Source organism: Arachis hypogaea, chromosome 4, assembly GCF_003086295.3.
Source record: "Arachis hypogaea cultivar Tifrunner chromosome 4, arahy.Tifrunner.gnm2.J5K5, whole genome shotgun sequence".
In the NCBI taxonomy this organism is placed as follows: Eukaryota; Viridiplantae; Streptophyta; class Magnoliopsida; order Fabales; family Fabaceae; genus Arachis; species Arachis hypogaea.
In genome coordinates, this window is record NC_092039.1 from 37,015,136 (window position 1) to 37,032,347 (window position 17,212).

Consider the following 17,212-nt stretch of genomic DNA (forward strand, 5'->3'; position numbering starts at 1 on the left):
CCACTTATATTCAGCATGGAATTTTAATTTTTCTAAAATAAATTTAGAAGAGAGAATAGTACTTTCATTTTGGAGACAAAATAAATTCATAAAGAATTGACACCTCGCTTTCATTAGTTGATAATAAATTAAATATTAATTTTATATAATTATAATAAATATATTTTCCTAAATTAGTACAATCATACATTATTCATTAAATGTTAATTGTAATATAAATATAATAAAGATATTTTTGTAAAATAAATTTAGAAGAGAGAATAGTACTTTCATTTTAGAAGAAAAATGAATTTATGAAAAATTGACACCTCACTTCAATTAGTTAGAGAAAAATATAATTTTAGTATATTAAGTAGAAGTATATTATTATTATTATTATTATTATTATTATTATTATTATTATTATTATTATCATTAAAAATATTTTCGATTGATAATTGATAAGTAGTTTAATAATATATTAAATATGAATTTTATATAATTATGCATTATTCATAAAATGCATTCATTTTGGAGGGAAAATGAATTCATGAGGAATTTATACCTCACTCATTAGTTGAAAAAAATCTAATTTTAATATATTAAACAGATTATATAAATAGAAATACTTGCTAAGTATATATAAAAGAGAAGATATATAGTTATATATAATATAATTGCTATATATGTAACAGATATAAATTGTTATAATTATAGAGACTTACTATAATTATATTAAATTTAATTATGAATGTAAATAAATAAAAGTGATAATAATTAATATTATTTTTTTACATTTAATATTTACCGTAAATATAAAAAATATTGAGAAAAAAAGTAGATACTGACTTTATTTTATTTTATTTTACGTCATGGTTTCTTTACTAAAATTAATGGGAAAAAAAATCTTTATGATTATATATCAATCTCAATCACAATAAATAAGATGAATCGGTTGAGTAACTAATAAATTTACTAAAAAATCCATCCTTTATTTTCATTAAATATTTATATTAATTCAATTAGATGAGTGTTTTAATAAAAGAAAAGATTATTATTATTATTATTATTATTATTATTATTATTATTATTATTATTATTATTATTATTATTATTGAATAATAACGATAATTATCGTTATTAATATTAAATTGGTTATTAATATATATATATATATATATATTTTGTTGCTTCTACAATCGTGCAATAATATTTTCTTTCATTTGTTAATTAATTAAACTTGGTTATTTATATTAAATATATTTAATGATTACTAAAAATTAATCATATAATTATCATTATTATTAATAACCAATTATTAATAATCAATTTATATTTCTCTAAAATATAATTTTCTATCTTCTTATTATTATTATTATTATTATTATTATTATTATTATTATTATTATTATTATTATTATTATTATTATATAGGTCACCATTAAAATAATAACTTGTCACTAATAAAATTTTAGGATAATGAATAAAAAATAGAATTATATTAATATAATTAAAATCAATATAATTAAAATAATTAAAAATATTTTTGATTGATAATTAGGTTAATAATGCATTAATTATTGATTTTATATAATTATAAGAGATATTTTTCTAAATTAATATAATTATGAATTATTCATTAAATGCTAAGTATAATATTGTTATATAATTATAATTAAGATAATTTTCTGAAATAAATTTAAAAGAGATTAGTATAATTATAATAAAGAGATTATCTTAAATTAGTATAATTATGTATCATTCATTACATACTAATTATAATATAATTATATCAATTAAAGATAATTTTTAAAAATAAATTTAAAAGAGAGAAATAGTGCAATCATTTTGGAAGAAAAATGGGTTCACGAGAAAGTGACACCTCACTTTCATTAGTTGGAGAAAAACACAATTTTAGTATATTAAATAGAAGTAGATTGGTATAAATTATGATAGATTACATAACATTTGAAAAGAAAATAAAATGAATAAGAAGAAAATAAAAATAAATAGAATAGATAGAAGACTACAATAAAATAAATTAAATGTGAGAGTTTTTTTGGTACATTTCATATCACATTCGTTTCAATAATAATAATAATAAATAAAAATACGTCAACTTATATCTAAGAAAAAAATGATGAGATAAAATCATAATACAGTTCTAAAGTAAAAGCTTAAATTAGAACATAATATCATTACATAACACATATTAAAAGTAATTTCACACTACAATATATCACAAACAGGTAAATGACTTAAATTTAAATACAAAATAGTTTTTATTTATACATACATGATAACACCATGGTCTATAAATACTTCATAGATAACATATCTTATAGAGCTCCGAATGATAAGCACGAAAGTTGGAGAGTGTGGTAGTTTGTATCCACGATAGTTGTCTTCTTGCAACGATGCCTCATAGGAAGAAAAAGAATTGTTGTAAAAGCTATTAAATGAAAGAGTAATTGGTAAACGAATGATATTTTCTTCTAGCATACATGGTCTTTTATAGTGGTAAAATAAAAATAGAAGGAATCAAATTTTATATTTTTATATTAGGAATAGAATTTGATATTTATCCTAATAAAATTATTATTATTATCAATATAAATGGGTTAACAACTTGCCACTAATAAAATCATTGGATAATGAATAAGAATTAGAAGGATATGAATATAATTAAAATGAATATAATTAAAATATTTAAAAATATTTTTGATTGATAATTAGTTTAATGATGCATTAAATATTGATTTTATATAATTATAATAAAGATATTTTCTTAAATTAGTATAATTATGTATTATTCATTAAAATAATAAAAAATATTTCTAATTAATAATTGATAAGTAGTTTAATAATAAATTAAATATTGATTTTATATAATTAAAATAAATATATTTTCCTAAATTAGTATAATTATGCATTATTCATTAAATGCATTCATTTTGGAGGGAAAATGGGTTCACGAGAAAGTGACACCTCACTTTCATTAGTCGGGAAAAAATCCAGTTTCAGTGAAGACAACTCGATGAGGTATTTCATGGATGTGATGCATTGTAAATGATTGTGGCAAAAGACAATCGAACTGGAACATTAGACGATAAGAATAACATAGAGTAACAACAAATAAAAAATTATTAAAAGAATAATATAATAGAATGAGTATATGAAAAATATTATAAAAAATTATAAATTGTACCTTAAAAGGATCAACTTCAATAAAAAACGAAGAATACATTCTTATTCTATGAAGTAGTAAAAAAGAAAAAACACTAAATATAAAATTATGAATTGACTCTCAAATTTAGATTCATGTACCACAGGAAAACACTATATATAGACTTTAGTAAAACAAAAATAAATATGTAAATTACCTATTATTAAGGTAATTTTTTAATAATGCATTAAATATTAATTTGATACAATTATAATGAATATATGTTCCTAAATTAGTATAATTATATATTAATTTCATCATATCACGGGTAACAAAGATTTTTTATTATTAGTATTACTATTACTGATATTATTATTATCATTAAAATGAATAAAAGTATTTTTAATTGATAATTGATAAGTAGTTTAATAGTACATTAAATTTTGATTTGATACAATTATAATGAAGATATGTTTCTAAATTAGTATAATTATATATTATTCATTAAATATTAATTACAATATAATTATATTAAAGATATTTTTTATAAAATAATTTAAAAAAATTGTTTGATATACGTGAATCGAGTAACAAAGATTTTTTATTATTATTATTACTATTATTGATATTATTATTATCATTAAAATTATTAAAAGTATTTTTAATTGATAATTGATAAATAGTTTAATAGTGCATTAAATATTGATTTGATATAATTATAATGAAGATATGTTGCTAAATTAGTATAATTATATATTATTCATTTAGTATTAATTATAATATAATTACAATAAAATAATTTAGAATAGAAAAATTTTTTTATTCGTTTTGGAGGGAAAACGGAGGCATGAGAGATCGACACGTCACCTTTAATAGCTGAGGGAAAACCCAATTTTAGTATATTAAGTAGATTATTTCACATATAATAGTCCCTGCAGGTAGAACCTTAATTAAAAGTGAGTAGGTAAATCACAACTATTATAATCATCAAACTATTATAAGCAGTCTAATCTTCTGATGAGTTATTGCCACAACTCAGATTACATACCCAAAGGGGAAATCAATACATATATTTGGAGAGTCAAGATTTAATAACTTACAATATCTAATTATAATTTTTTTGTTTAAATTTTATATTTAATGACATTTCAACAAAAATGTTGACAATCTTTTACATGTGGTCTCCAACCACTACAATAAAATAGTAACTTAGCCACGATTTTCATCATGTTTAAAATTTGATGGAACTATATATATAGCTAAATTCACCAAAGTATTTAGCGACGGTTTTGGACAATGGCCGGTAAAATTAGTACTAATTATTTGCAGCAATTTTAGTGATGCTTAATTGCTAGAACGGGGAGACTTTCTAATCGACATTTAGCAACGGTGCAATTGATGAGAATAATCATCGGTAAATTACAATAGCTTTTAGTGATGGTTTACTACTATTGTTATAGTGACAATTTTAAAGCATCACAATATTTTCAAGTATATGTTATTTTAAAAGTTCATAAACAGTTATTAACATTAAATTTTATTTTATTTTTCTATTCCTTTAATATATTATTAATTTTGAGTGATTTGCTATTGATTATTGAATTTCTAGCTAAATATACACATTTTTAAAAATATTTTTATTTAAAATATATTTATAATTTAAATTTAGCTATATAAATATACTTATAACAGACATAAATTTCCTACTAGTTAGCAGTGTAGCACAATAACCTTTTTTTCAAGAGGAATAAAGGCCATGCATGTATTTATAGTGCTAAAAAATTTTAATATGGAAAAAAGGTGAATTTTTATTGGAAATGGAGCTTTTTGGTGGGTAGATATTGCAGATACAGTAGGTGTAACACGCAAGTCACGTACTGACTCAGCACGCATGCTGCGTGATGGACACATGGCCCAATCAGAAGGAACACGCACCCTGCGTGTTGTTTACGTGGCGAGCAACAACGCAGCACACACCTTACGTGTTAGACACGTGGCAAACGCTAGTTGGATAACTTTGCAATATAGAACCTGCGAGGTGAGTCCTTTGCCTATGAAAATCGAAACTCGTTACTATTTTACTGCATTGCAAGAGAGGTATTTTACTGTTGATGTGATGGAAGGCACTGCAAAATATAGTGGTTTACTACAATGGTGAGGTTATACGAAATACATATGAGGGTGTGAGCTTTGCTTGTGAGAGCACATTTTCGTTTGTGGTTCTGTACACTATAACATTCACCAAACTACAGCACAGACTCTGTTAGAGCATAAAGAGTGATATTTTAAAGAGGGTGAGCAACAATCTCTACCTGAGTCTGGTTGTCGTATTTGACGGCCTGATATAGTTTGAGGTTATGCCGATCGTTGACGAAACAAGTATTCAGTGGATGTTTCATATTCACCATCATACTCAAGTGCAACATCCAAGGATTAAGTTGCATGTTGAGTTTGAACATATAGCTGCGGATGAGGTTCAACATGACCCAAATGTGTAAGATGACAGAACTAAAGCGCACGAAGGAATGAACAATGATAGCGACGAGGAGGTCAAAGCTACGTATGAAGCTAGTTCCACCTTTTATGTGTAGCTTAGATCTTGACACATGCATGCACTGGAGTTTTCTGAATATGCAAACATAGGTATGTGAGCAGTGGGTAGTATGTTTCCTTAATTTTGTTTTGACGAATCGATGAGCAATAATTTATGCTTTTTATAGGTATTGCTGATCCTGAGGACGTGGAGTTCAAGATTGAAATGGAATACGGTTCTAGAAAATCAGTCATTGCAGCAATTTAGAGTTACACTATCTCCAAAAGAGTCGATTACATTGTTTATGAATCTGAGCCACAGATGTTTTATGCAAAATGCAAGACTTATGGATGTGAGTGTGATTGGTTTATTCAAGCTAGCTTGATACAGAAGAAAATTTGCTGGGAGATTCAGAGATGTAACAGGAGGCACACTTGTTCCATGAAAACGATCTCACAGAATCACTCTAAGTTGAACTTGAATACGATTGCTGAGGCTATGAATCCATTGGTTGAATCTGACCTATCCATAAAGGTGAAATCTATAATTGCAGAAGTCCAGGCAAGATTTAACTACACTATTAATTATCGAAAGACTTGGTTGGCAAAGCAAAAGTCGATAGCGAAAATTTTTTGTGGATGGGAAAAATCTTACGGAGCTTTGCCGTTGTGGTTCTCTACAATGGTTCAGAAGATTCCTAGTTCACAAGTCCAAATAGAAACACAAAGAGGTGGCGGGTCTTAGGATACTTCATCGGGTATTCTGAAGTTTCAATCCATGTATAAGAGCCTTCAAATATTGCAAGCCGTTGGTTTAAGTTGACGGCACCCACCTATATGGAAAATATAAGAGCCTTCAAAATATTGTATCGATTGCTTTTGCCATCATAGAGGTTGAGACTTCTTATGCGTAGCACTTTTTTCTTAGTAGTTTATGAAGGAATGTTGTAAGAAGAGACGACGTGAGTATAATTTTCGATCATCATGAGTCAATCCGGGTAGTAGTAAATCATAGCAGAGGTGATTGGAAACCTCCGAGAGCATGGTGGATGTTTTATATTTCGACACATTGGTAGCAACTTCTAAAGGGGATTCAAGGTCCTGTATTTGCAAAAGCTTGTGGTCAATATTGGGTATTCAAGGATGGTGGAGGAGTACAATGTCAACTACAAGAGGTTGCAAGAACGAGGCGAGTTATATGCATGTTGGTGCGACAACATCGAACTACCTCAGTGGGTATTGGAATTTGACAAGGGACATCGATGGGGTCATATGACGACAAATCTTGTTGAGTGCATTAATTCAATGATGAAGGGTGCCCGAAATTTGCCTGTCTTAACGCTTGTCCGAGCAACATATTATCGGTTGAATTGAGTACTGAGGCTTACCAGCACAAGCATGCTAGATTTACTTACTCTGAGTTTGTCACTCAGCGGATAGAGGCAAATATGTAGCGTACAGAAAATATAGTCGTGCACCAATTTGATAGAAGAAACGAGGTATTTGAGGTGTGCAAAATGCCAAGAGGACGAGTGTTAGTAGGTGATCTTGCGTGGCAGAGATGCGACTGTAGCCAATTTCAAGTGGAGCGACTTCCATGTCGCCATGTTATTACGTGATGTGCTAACTAGTGCCTCGATTGGTAGGTATATGTCAGTGATGTGTACAAGATGTCAGAGATTCGCAAAGTCTATAAAATTGAGTTTGTCTCGTTGGGCGACACGGAGACATGGATTGATTACCTAGAACTAATGATGGTCACGAATCCTGCCTTGAGATGAACATCAAAAGGTCATCCTAAATCAAGTCATTATCTGAATGAAATGGATTCACGAGAAATGTGTGGTCCCTAGGTATGTCGTCTTTGCGAGAGATAGGGTCATAGTCGTAGTAGATGTTTACACTTGACAGAGTAAAATTGTTCGGTGGCCAGAAATTTGTCCATAGGTTGTACTGATGACCGCAACTATTTATCCCTCTACTGGACCTGACCCACTTGCTTTTGCCGAAGCAGAAGAACCAGTGATATACTCGTCAACAACCTCCTACTGTGTTGGCACATACAATTCAAGACCGCTCGGAGACTTTGTTGGCACATTCAGACAACCTATATCGATATCAAGATGCAGATCGATGCAACCACTCGCTCAACTATCAGGTGTGGTGGTACGATGGCTTCGACGAGCCGAACCGTCCACCGATGGTCGGTGTGACTACGGCGACTACTGTGATGGCACTGTTGGGATAAGATCCTCTTCAAGAAAACCACCATTAGAAAGGAAATAACATATTAGTGCATCATCCGCAAATGTATCTACATGTGGTGACAATATTGAAAAGTCTGCAAACTCGAATCTTAGATGGTTATGCTTGCTATGAGGCAAGATGTGGTGCTCGCTGTGGTGTTGGCTGTGATGATTGTGATGCAAGTTGTGGTTGTGCTGGCTGTGATGGTTGTCATGCAAGCTGTGGCTGTGCTAGCTGTGATGGCTGAGGTAGTTGCGGCCGATGATAAGAAAATGGCTGGAACACTGCATATGACTGATGGCCTGTGCCGGCAGAAGGGGGACTGTGCATACCCGTACTGGTGAACCACTCAGTCCACAGAATGCCATTCGACATACTCGAATGAAAGCAACGGCCCTACCGTGTCACACACATCAAGGTGGTGATGTAGTTCAGTCAGAATGATGATGCCAAGGTATGGCAGCCAGACAAACTGCAAAATATTGCATGGGTTACGTTAGATTATTAATACGGTAAATTATTCTTATAAATTAATATTGATACTGACATCCTCCATGTAGTCTATGTCGTGCCTAATAGACGCTGCGCTCCTCGACATCCACGTCCTGGTTTGTGGATGATGACTCCACCTGCAATACATAGCATTATAACAGAGTTTAAATTACGTCTTTCCAGTAAAATATAAATAAAATACGAGTCAAACTCTAATAAATTATGTATTGTTATGTAACACCCTAATACATCACATACCATATACACAATCCATCAATAATTCATTCAGTTCATTTCTATCTTAAGGCCTTCTAGCCTAAATTTTCACGTGACATTAAACATTAACTACAAGAAACCAAAATACTACCTTAACCGATTCCTCCTTGAGCTCAAAACACCTAAAAAACCTCTTCTTTCATAAGCTCCAAGCTTCCAAATATCAATTCCTCAAGCTTAATCACCCGAATTTTGTTCCAAACTGCCCAATTAAACTCCAAATCAACAAGAACACAATCTAATTCACACAATATCACTATAATCATCATAGAGTTCACTAACTAAATGATTCAAAGGGTTTAACAGTTTCTTACTTTACCCACTAATTAATTAGAAAAATCCAGTGATTATCCACTGCTAGAGTGCCCCTAAACCATCAAAGTCACAAAATCTCTCAATTACCAAAACCCAAATCATGAACTGAAAAAGGGAGAACTAAGTGAGAAAATGTGATTTTCTTACCAAATTGTTCAGTGAGTTTTGTAAAAAATTTCGAGATGAACGCATGGCCGCTGACGACTTGTCAATCGGAACTTTAGATTGAAAGTTACAAGAGTTTAAGTATTTAGGAAAAAAGGGATTCGTATGATTTTGTTATCCTTTTTCTTCCTCTACGTGAAATTCATTTTGAGGAAGGGAGAAGGCTGAATGCCTCATTTATACACGAGGTATTGGGCCTGGTTTGGGTCCGGTTTGGATATGCTCTAATTGGTTCGATTTGTTGGCCCGTTTTTGGGTCAAAATTTTAAAAATTAGTGACAAAATTCGTATTTTAATTATTTTTTCCATTCTAAACTATAAAATTTAATTTTCTAATTTCTTTAAATAATAATTAATTTATTGGTTAATTAGTTACTAATTATTCGGGGTTTACATGTTACCTACGTGTAACTGGTATATTAGCCAATGCAAGCCGCTGTTTTGGAATGGGCGTAAGAAAGAACATTTACTCCCACGCCCAAACAAATAACAAATCAAGTGGGCTATCCATCTATTTGCAATCGTACCGTGAAACATGGCACAGTGACCTATAAAGATGTGTGAGAGTTGCTGACTGTAAGTGCTGATCTACTCAAAATTTTGGAGTAGTGGTAGGTATTTCACATAGGCATACGCCATCGACTTAGTCGCGAAGAGAGTGATTCCCAGCAAATAGAAGATGTAACACCTAACTTATCGCTGAAGAGACTCCCAAGTGTCTAGAGGTTGTGTGTCTCTGATTTGGCGAACCCAGGCCAGCTTTATGTAACTTTTAGATGAACTACTCACAATGGGTTGGTTGCCGAAAATCGTCATGTTCTAGTTGACCAAAAAGTTCTGACTGCTATCGGTCTAACCGGTCATAACCTCCCCATCAATCGGTAGGCCAAATATGTGTAACACGTCCTCCAGTGTTACTGTAACCTCACCGGCTGGCAATATGAAAGAATGAGTCTCCGGCCTCCACCTTTCCACAAGAGCAGATAGCAAGGCGGAATGTCCTTTAATCTGTCTCACTCTCGAGACATGGTAGAATCCTATTGTTCGTAAGATCTGGTCAACTGCCAGATGTCACATTTCTGGGGGATAAAGTTTACGCAGTAGAAGATTCCTGTTAACCTGGTACAGGACAGTCAAAAACAGAAAATAGAAAACAATTTCATAATCATCCAAAATTTAAAATCAAAATTATATCAAAAAATAAAATATAAATAACTACATAAAATTCGAAAAATTAATACAAAAATAATTACAGATAATTTGGTTTAGGGTTAATATTATTTATTCAAATTAATAAAATACAAGTTACAATAAAATTAAAAAACATTAAAATAGAAATTAAAAATAATTATATAAAACTCGAAAAATTGCATTTTTTATACTTCTTGCATTTATTAATATTAATAACTAGCAACTAGTACAAAATATGAATATTATAATATAAAATAAAATAAAACATAATTACAAAAATTCCAAAAAATAATTTTTATTTATATTATTTATTAATTTTAACAATTACATCGTAAATTATATTATTTACTAAGTTTAAGAAAAATAATTTCTGACATGCATAAAAGAAAATAAAAATATAACAATGAAAGTTCTAAAAGAAATTTGTCAATGTTTTTATTCTTTATTAATTTTAATAATTACATATTATAAATAATTAAATTATAATAAATAAAATTATTAATATTATCAATGAAAAATAAACAAAAAGTATTTAAATGATTTAATTTATTATAATTGCTAATAATAATATCAACTAAAATAACCACACTAAAGATAATACATTCTAAATACTAAGCATTGAATTAACAATGATAATAAATTTATTATATTATACTATCCTAAATAATTAATAACGTGTTCTGCTGTATCAGTATAATAACGAATCATAGTTACTAAATACGCTACTTATCACTCTCACTCTCACTAAAATTTACCTTCTTCAATCACCTTCTTTCACTTTTAATCTGTCTTAATCAATTTCAGATTCAAATGTTCATATGAAAAATGAAAAACGTTGAAGGCAAAGTTCCCTCCCCTCCTTTAAAGACACCATTGTGCCGTTGCATGCTGCGATTTTCGGAGAAGATGCCTGTCGAGTGCATGAAGACTAAGGTTAACACGCAAGGTGCGTGTTGCCCATTATGCGACACGTGGTGATGGACGCATGGAAATGAATTCTATAAATTCTCAACACACAGCGTGCATGTTACAGGGAACACAACACATTATCATGGATCAAACACAAAGGTGTATTGAGACCAAGCGAGGAATCTCTGCTCTTTCAACATACAGGGTGCGTGTTACAAAAAATGCAACATGTGACCAGGGATCAAATGTAAAGGTGTCTTGGAACCAAGTGAGAAATCTTTGTTCTTTCAACACGCAGGATGCGTGTTGCCTCACTGGCTAACACGTGGCGAGTTTCTGCTATGAATTTCTGTGCTGCAATGCAAGGTACGTGTTGTGTCAGTCACTCTGTAACTCCATCTTTGTATAAAACACTCCAAAAAATAATATACAACAAAACACTATATATTTATTCGGGAAAATGACATATTTAAATAAAATCAATGAATCTCTTACTCAAATGTGCAAAACAGAAGTATGTTACACCATTGTGCAAATTCGAATATTATATAAACCGTAGGAGCCAACCACGGTTTACTATTTGAACATAAACCGTGGCTGGCAGGGACGGTTTCAAGAAGAAACAAAATGAGCATAAACCGTGGCTACCAACCACGGATTACGAAGGGAAAATTTAAGGCATAAACTGTGGGTAGCTACAACGGTTTATATGGATATTGGCTTTGAACGTAAAACCCTGTAGGCTCCCACGGTTTACGTTTATAATACTATATATACATAATCCGCTGAAGATGAGCACGGATCATTTGGAAGGGGAAAAAAATCTGCAAGCTGAATAGTTGGAAGAGTTTGAGAAAGAGGGTTGGAGGATTTGGTGGGGTTTAGGTTGTGGAATCATGGAGGATGAAGCTCGCTTGTACCGACTAAATGGTATTGCTCATGTGGCTGGATCTATTGATGATGAGGTTAGTCATTATTATTATAATAAATATACAATAAATATTGTTAATATTATTCTCATTATTTATATAGTAAATATTATTTTTTCATTATTAATGGAGTCAATTTATTTTATTAGCATTGTTTAGATGATTAATTTATTATTTAGGTTATTAATTTTGTTACTATTATGATAATCGTAGTTATCAGTATTACCTTTTTTTTTATTAGTACCTGTAGTTGTTGGTCTCGTAAATGCTGTTATTCGTAGTTGAGTTATTGTTGTTGGTATTTTTATTATTATTTTGGCTTTCGTGATCTTTCTTACTATAATCTAAAAGAAAATGGAAAACATATGTTTATATTTAATTAAATTTTTTTCTAAATGTAATATGATTTGTTTAGTATTGGTCGTATGTTGAGGGGTTTCTTTACCTACATATTGCAGCCCACTAGGGTTATTAGTGGCGTGAGGAGGCAACAGAATATGCCTTTACACGAGCGGATCATACCGTACCTGGAGACCGCCGGGTTGTATCATTTGGCTAGGCTGAACAGTTACTGGTTCTGCGTTGACGAGCCTCTACTCAGCGCATTTATTGAGCGGTGGCGTCCTGAAACGCACACCTTCCACATGCCATTTGGTGAGTGCACTATCACGTTGCAAGATGTGGCATATCAACTTGGTTTGCCGATCGATGGGGAGCCTGTCAGTGGGTGCTTGACTGACTTTGAGAATTTGATAGAACACGGTAGACCGGCATGGGACTGGTTTCACGATTTGTTTGGTGAGTTACCTCCGCAGAATAAGGTAAAGCAAATGACAGTGTGCTACACATGGTTCCATGAGAGGTTCCGGGTTCTCCCAGCAGATGCTAGCGAGGAGACCGTGCGTATATACGTGCGAGCTTATATTGTGATGCTGTTGTCCTCCCAATTGTTCGCCGACAAGAATGCGAACCGGGTCCACCTTCGCTGGTTGCCTTATTTGGCGTCGTTGGACGAGTTGGGGAGATACAGCTGGGGTTCGGCGGCACTTGCCTGGTTGTACAGATGTCTCTGTCGTGGGACAAACAGAAATGTTGTTAACTTGGCCGGGCCACTGCAGCTTCTTCAGTCTTGGATTTTCTGGAGGTTTCCCAGTTTGAGACCTGGTGGTTTTCATGGATTCGGGTTTCCGCTTGCATCGAGGTACCCTTTAATAATTTTGGTTTCATTATTGGTTCAACAAGCTATTTACTTCTTTGTGATGACATCATTTCAATTATAATTGTAGGTGGGCTTCATATCTACCTAGAAACGATGCAGTGGGTCAAAGAGTCTTGTCTGCCCGCCTTATGTTGGATCGATTGCGTGTCCAGGATGTGAGTCATTTAGTTTTTTCTCTTACTTGGAATAGTGTAGATTTTATTTTATGCGTTGACGGAGATGTCCTATTTTGAAACAGTTTGTGTGGGAGCCATATTCATCTGCCGAGGTTGCTTCTATTATTCATCCGGAGATACTACTTGACCAGCACCGTAGGTTATGGACGGCCATCACTAGCCTGATATATTTTGCTGCGATTGAGTGGCATCAGGTGGATCGGGTGATTCCTCAGTTCGGTGGTGTTCAGCATCTTCCTCAGCCAACTCTGAACATAGATTGGTTACATGGCAAGGATGGCAGGGGTGGAGACCGATGGTTCCCTAGATATTATCGAGAGTGGCATGAGCATTGGGAGAACCGGCTTTATTCAGTCATACCGGTCCAGCGAGCCGCTGACCCCGGTCCATCAGCTAAGTACTTGGACTGGTGGTGCCGTGTGGCCCACAGATTCCTCTCCGCAGATGTTGCATTTCAGGATCCGAGGCCGATTGTTTTGACCGAGGAGGCTCTTCACAGAGGGTCGTCCCAGGCCCCTCCCAGGGTGCACGTTTACGACAGACCAGATAATAGGCGTGTCGATCGGCGACGCCGTATAGGCACCCGTACCACGGATCGAGAGTGGCGATGGCTGGTCGATCGTATGGATGAGGACCGGCCAGTTCCTGGGGTTGGTGATGCGGTCGATCATCGTGTCCCTCGTCGTAGAGCCAGACGCCAGCCTGCTCCGGATGGTGGTGCATGTTCACGTGGTCGAGGACCTGCGGTTGAGGATGAGGTTACTCAGCACGGTGCTGCTGATGATGTCGGTGGTTCAGCTACAGGGATGGATCAGCCCACGTACGATGTCAGTAGTAGCTCTCAGATGTTTGGGAGTTTCGAGCCACAGGCATTTGCTGACTTTACCACCGCTGCTGTCGGGATGGACATCGATGACCATGTTAGTCAGTCAGAGTTCTTTAGGGATATAGCAGACATGCTCAGGGTAGACGATGCCACCCATTATAGACCAGAGATGCCTGAGGTTCATCCCCATTTTACTGATCAGCAGCCACCTACTACTGATGTTCAGCCTCAGTTGCCCGTTGACCTGAACCAGCCTGCAGCTTCTCCTTACGAGCCATGGATCCCGTTGGGTGGGACACCAGCTTCAGCATACAGTGCCGTTCCCCGAGAGACAGCAGCAGCAGAGCCAGACCAGAGACCTAAGAGGGTGAGGCGTCCTCCTTTGTGTGGCACCGGAGGTCATCTTCTTGGTCAGTTTGACGATGATGACAGTGATACCATTGAGGATTCTGACTAGTTATGTTTTTTATTCCCTTGCTGTTTTCTGTTCTTAGTATGATGTTTAGGGTGAAATGTTTTAGGTGTTCTGTGAAATATTATCTGCCATTTAATTAATATTTATATACCTATCATTCTGTATGGCTACGAAGGTGTTTGTGATAATTATTTATTATATTTATATCTATGACAATTACCGATGTAAAAAAAAATTGAGTTAACATTATGAATTTAGTTCACTAAACAAACATTATCACATTCATTTTAGGATCCAACCTTACATAACTTATATCATGAGTAACTGAAATAACTTAAACAATAAAGACAACAATCTCAACTTTATAACATCTAAGAACCCCCTCCAGCATGATGCAGTCGCTAGTCACAGCTCCGCTTCGTATGCCCAGGCTGACGGCATAGTCCACATTGCTTCGGCAGGTTATCGGCAGTCCGATCCATACTACCACGGATCCTGGTTGCCCTCGGATGACCTTCCTTTGCACGCCTCATGTTAGGATCGGGAATGACGGTTGGACCAGCATAGGGGGGCCATAGCCCTTCTGGGATAGGCGGAACAAAACCCAGCTTGTATACCTCGAATACCTCACTCATACGATAGACCTCGTGAACATAGGACGCCCAATTAAGGCGCGAGTAGGCACAACAAGCTATAGCGTGGCAACAGGGATAGTGGAGCACCTGAAAGTGGCCACAATCGCAGGTTTGGTCCTTAAGGGAAACTCTGTAGCTACCCAGAGTAAAGTTCCCAGTCGGTGTTGTCTCGGCCACAGTGTACTCGGATTGATGCCTGTCGTATAACGTCACTGTGAAGCACCTTGATTCTCTAATGTTCCTTTCCATAGCCTTAACCAAAGCCTGACAAAACTCTTGCCCGGATCCGAGTTGTGCCTCCGCTCTCTGTCCACGGATAACGAATAGCTCTGCAAGTCTCCCGTACGTTGACTTAACCAACGATGTCACCGGGAGGTTGCGAGTTCCCTTTAACACGGAATTCACACATTCACTAATGTTGGTTGTCATGTGCCCGAACCGTCGACCACTATCCTCGTGTTGTGTCCACTTCTCGTATTCCATCCGATTGGCCCAGTCACACATTGCCGGATTCTCATACCGCATGATGTCAAACCAATAATAAAACTCTGCTTCAGTTTTTGCATATGCAGCATTGACCAACATCCTCCTCGCATCCTTACCTTTAAAGGTAAGGGCAAAATTTGCAGCCACATGACGGATGCAGTAGGCACGATAGGCACGTGGAGGTAGCCATCCAGTCTTAGGTGCCTCAAGTGCTGACTTGATGCCATTATGCCTATCAGAGATAACAAGGATGCCCTCCTGTGGCGTTACATGCGATCGTAGGTTGGACAAGAAGAAAGACCATGACTCTGCATTTTCTCCCTCAACAAGGGCGAATGCGATGAGAAGGATGTTCGAGTTCCCATCTTGCGCTATGGCAATTAGTAGCGTCCCTCCATACTTGCCATACAAGTGGGTGCCATCAATACTGACGAGGGGCTTACAATGCCGAAATGCCTTGATACACGGTGGAAATGTCCAGAAAAGTCGATGAAAGTACACTGTGGACTCATCAACCTCACCCCCAACACGAACAGGAGAGGTCTTCAGAACAGTAACTACCCCAGGCATGGTAGACTGTACCCCTAGCATCCAACGTGGCAACTCCGCATACGACTCTTCCCAATCTCCATATATTTGTGCCACGGCCTTCTGTTTGGCTAGCCAAACCTTCCTGTAACTAGGCCTGAAACCGTAGTCTGCTTCTGTAGCTTGTTGCAATACCTTTACCGTAACCGCAGCATCTGTCCTAATCAACGGAAGAATCCTCGCACAAATAACGTGGTAATCCAGCTGACGGTGATCACTCGATATAGACGTAGCCAAGCAGGTGTGTGGGCCGTTGTACCTCCGAACTTCCCAAGTGCCCTTGCGTGCACGGAGCGCTACACGAATCAACCAAGTGCAACCCTTGCCAAACTCCTTGCATTTTCCATGATATTTCAGATGATCTGATTCGATGACTCTGTACTCAACACCTCGACGGATGTTGTAGTCCTTCACACTCAACACAGCCTCTTCTTTATTTTGGAATGACTGCCCAATCTGAAATTCCGTAGAAGACCCACCAACTGTGGGACCACCATCAGCCGCCTGTTCACCCAGAGCCTCCAAGTTTAGAGTCGAGAAGTGTGGAGGGTATTGCTGAGTGCCAGAACTTGAAGCCCCATGCTGTGTAGGTGGATTGCCAGCTGTGTCATCATCACTGTCCCCAATGATATCTACAGGCTCCTGGTCAGACTCATCATCATACAT

The 17,212-nt window shown here is 35.0% G+C and overlaps 1 protein-coding gene across 1 annotated transcript; it reads right to left on the minus strand.

Moving 5' to 3' along the window:
• Positions 1 to 15,238: 15,238 nt before the first annotated feature.
• Positions 15,239 to 17,212, minus strand: LOC112794812 (uncharacterized). The gene has a single exon (XM_025836792.1). The coding sequence runs from the start codon at positions 17,210 to 17,212 to the stop codon at positions 15,239 to 15,241; it is 1,974 nt and encodes a 657-aa protein (XP_025692577.1).

Excerpts from the sequence above, each read along its gene's own strand:
- LOC112794812 (XM_025836792.1), bottom strand. The coding sequence starts at position 17,212 with ATGTATGATGATGAGTCTGACCAGGAGCCTGTAGATATCATTGGGGAC.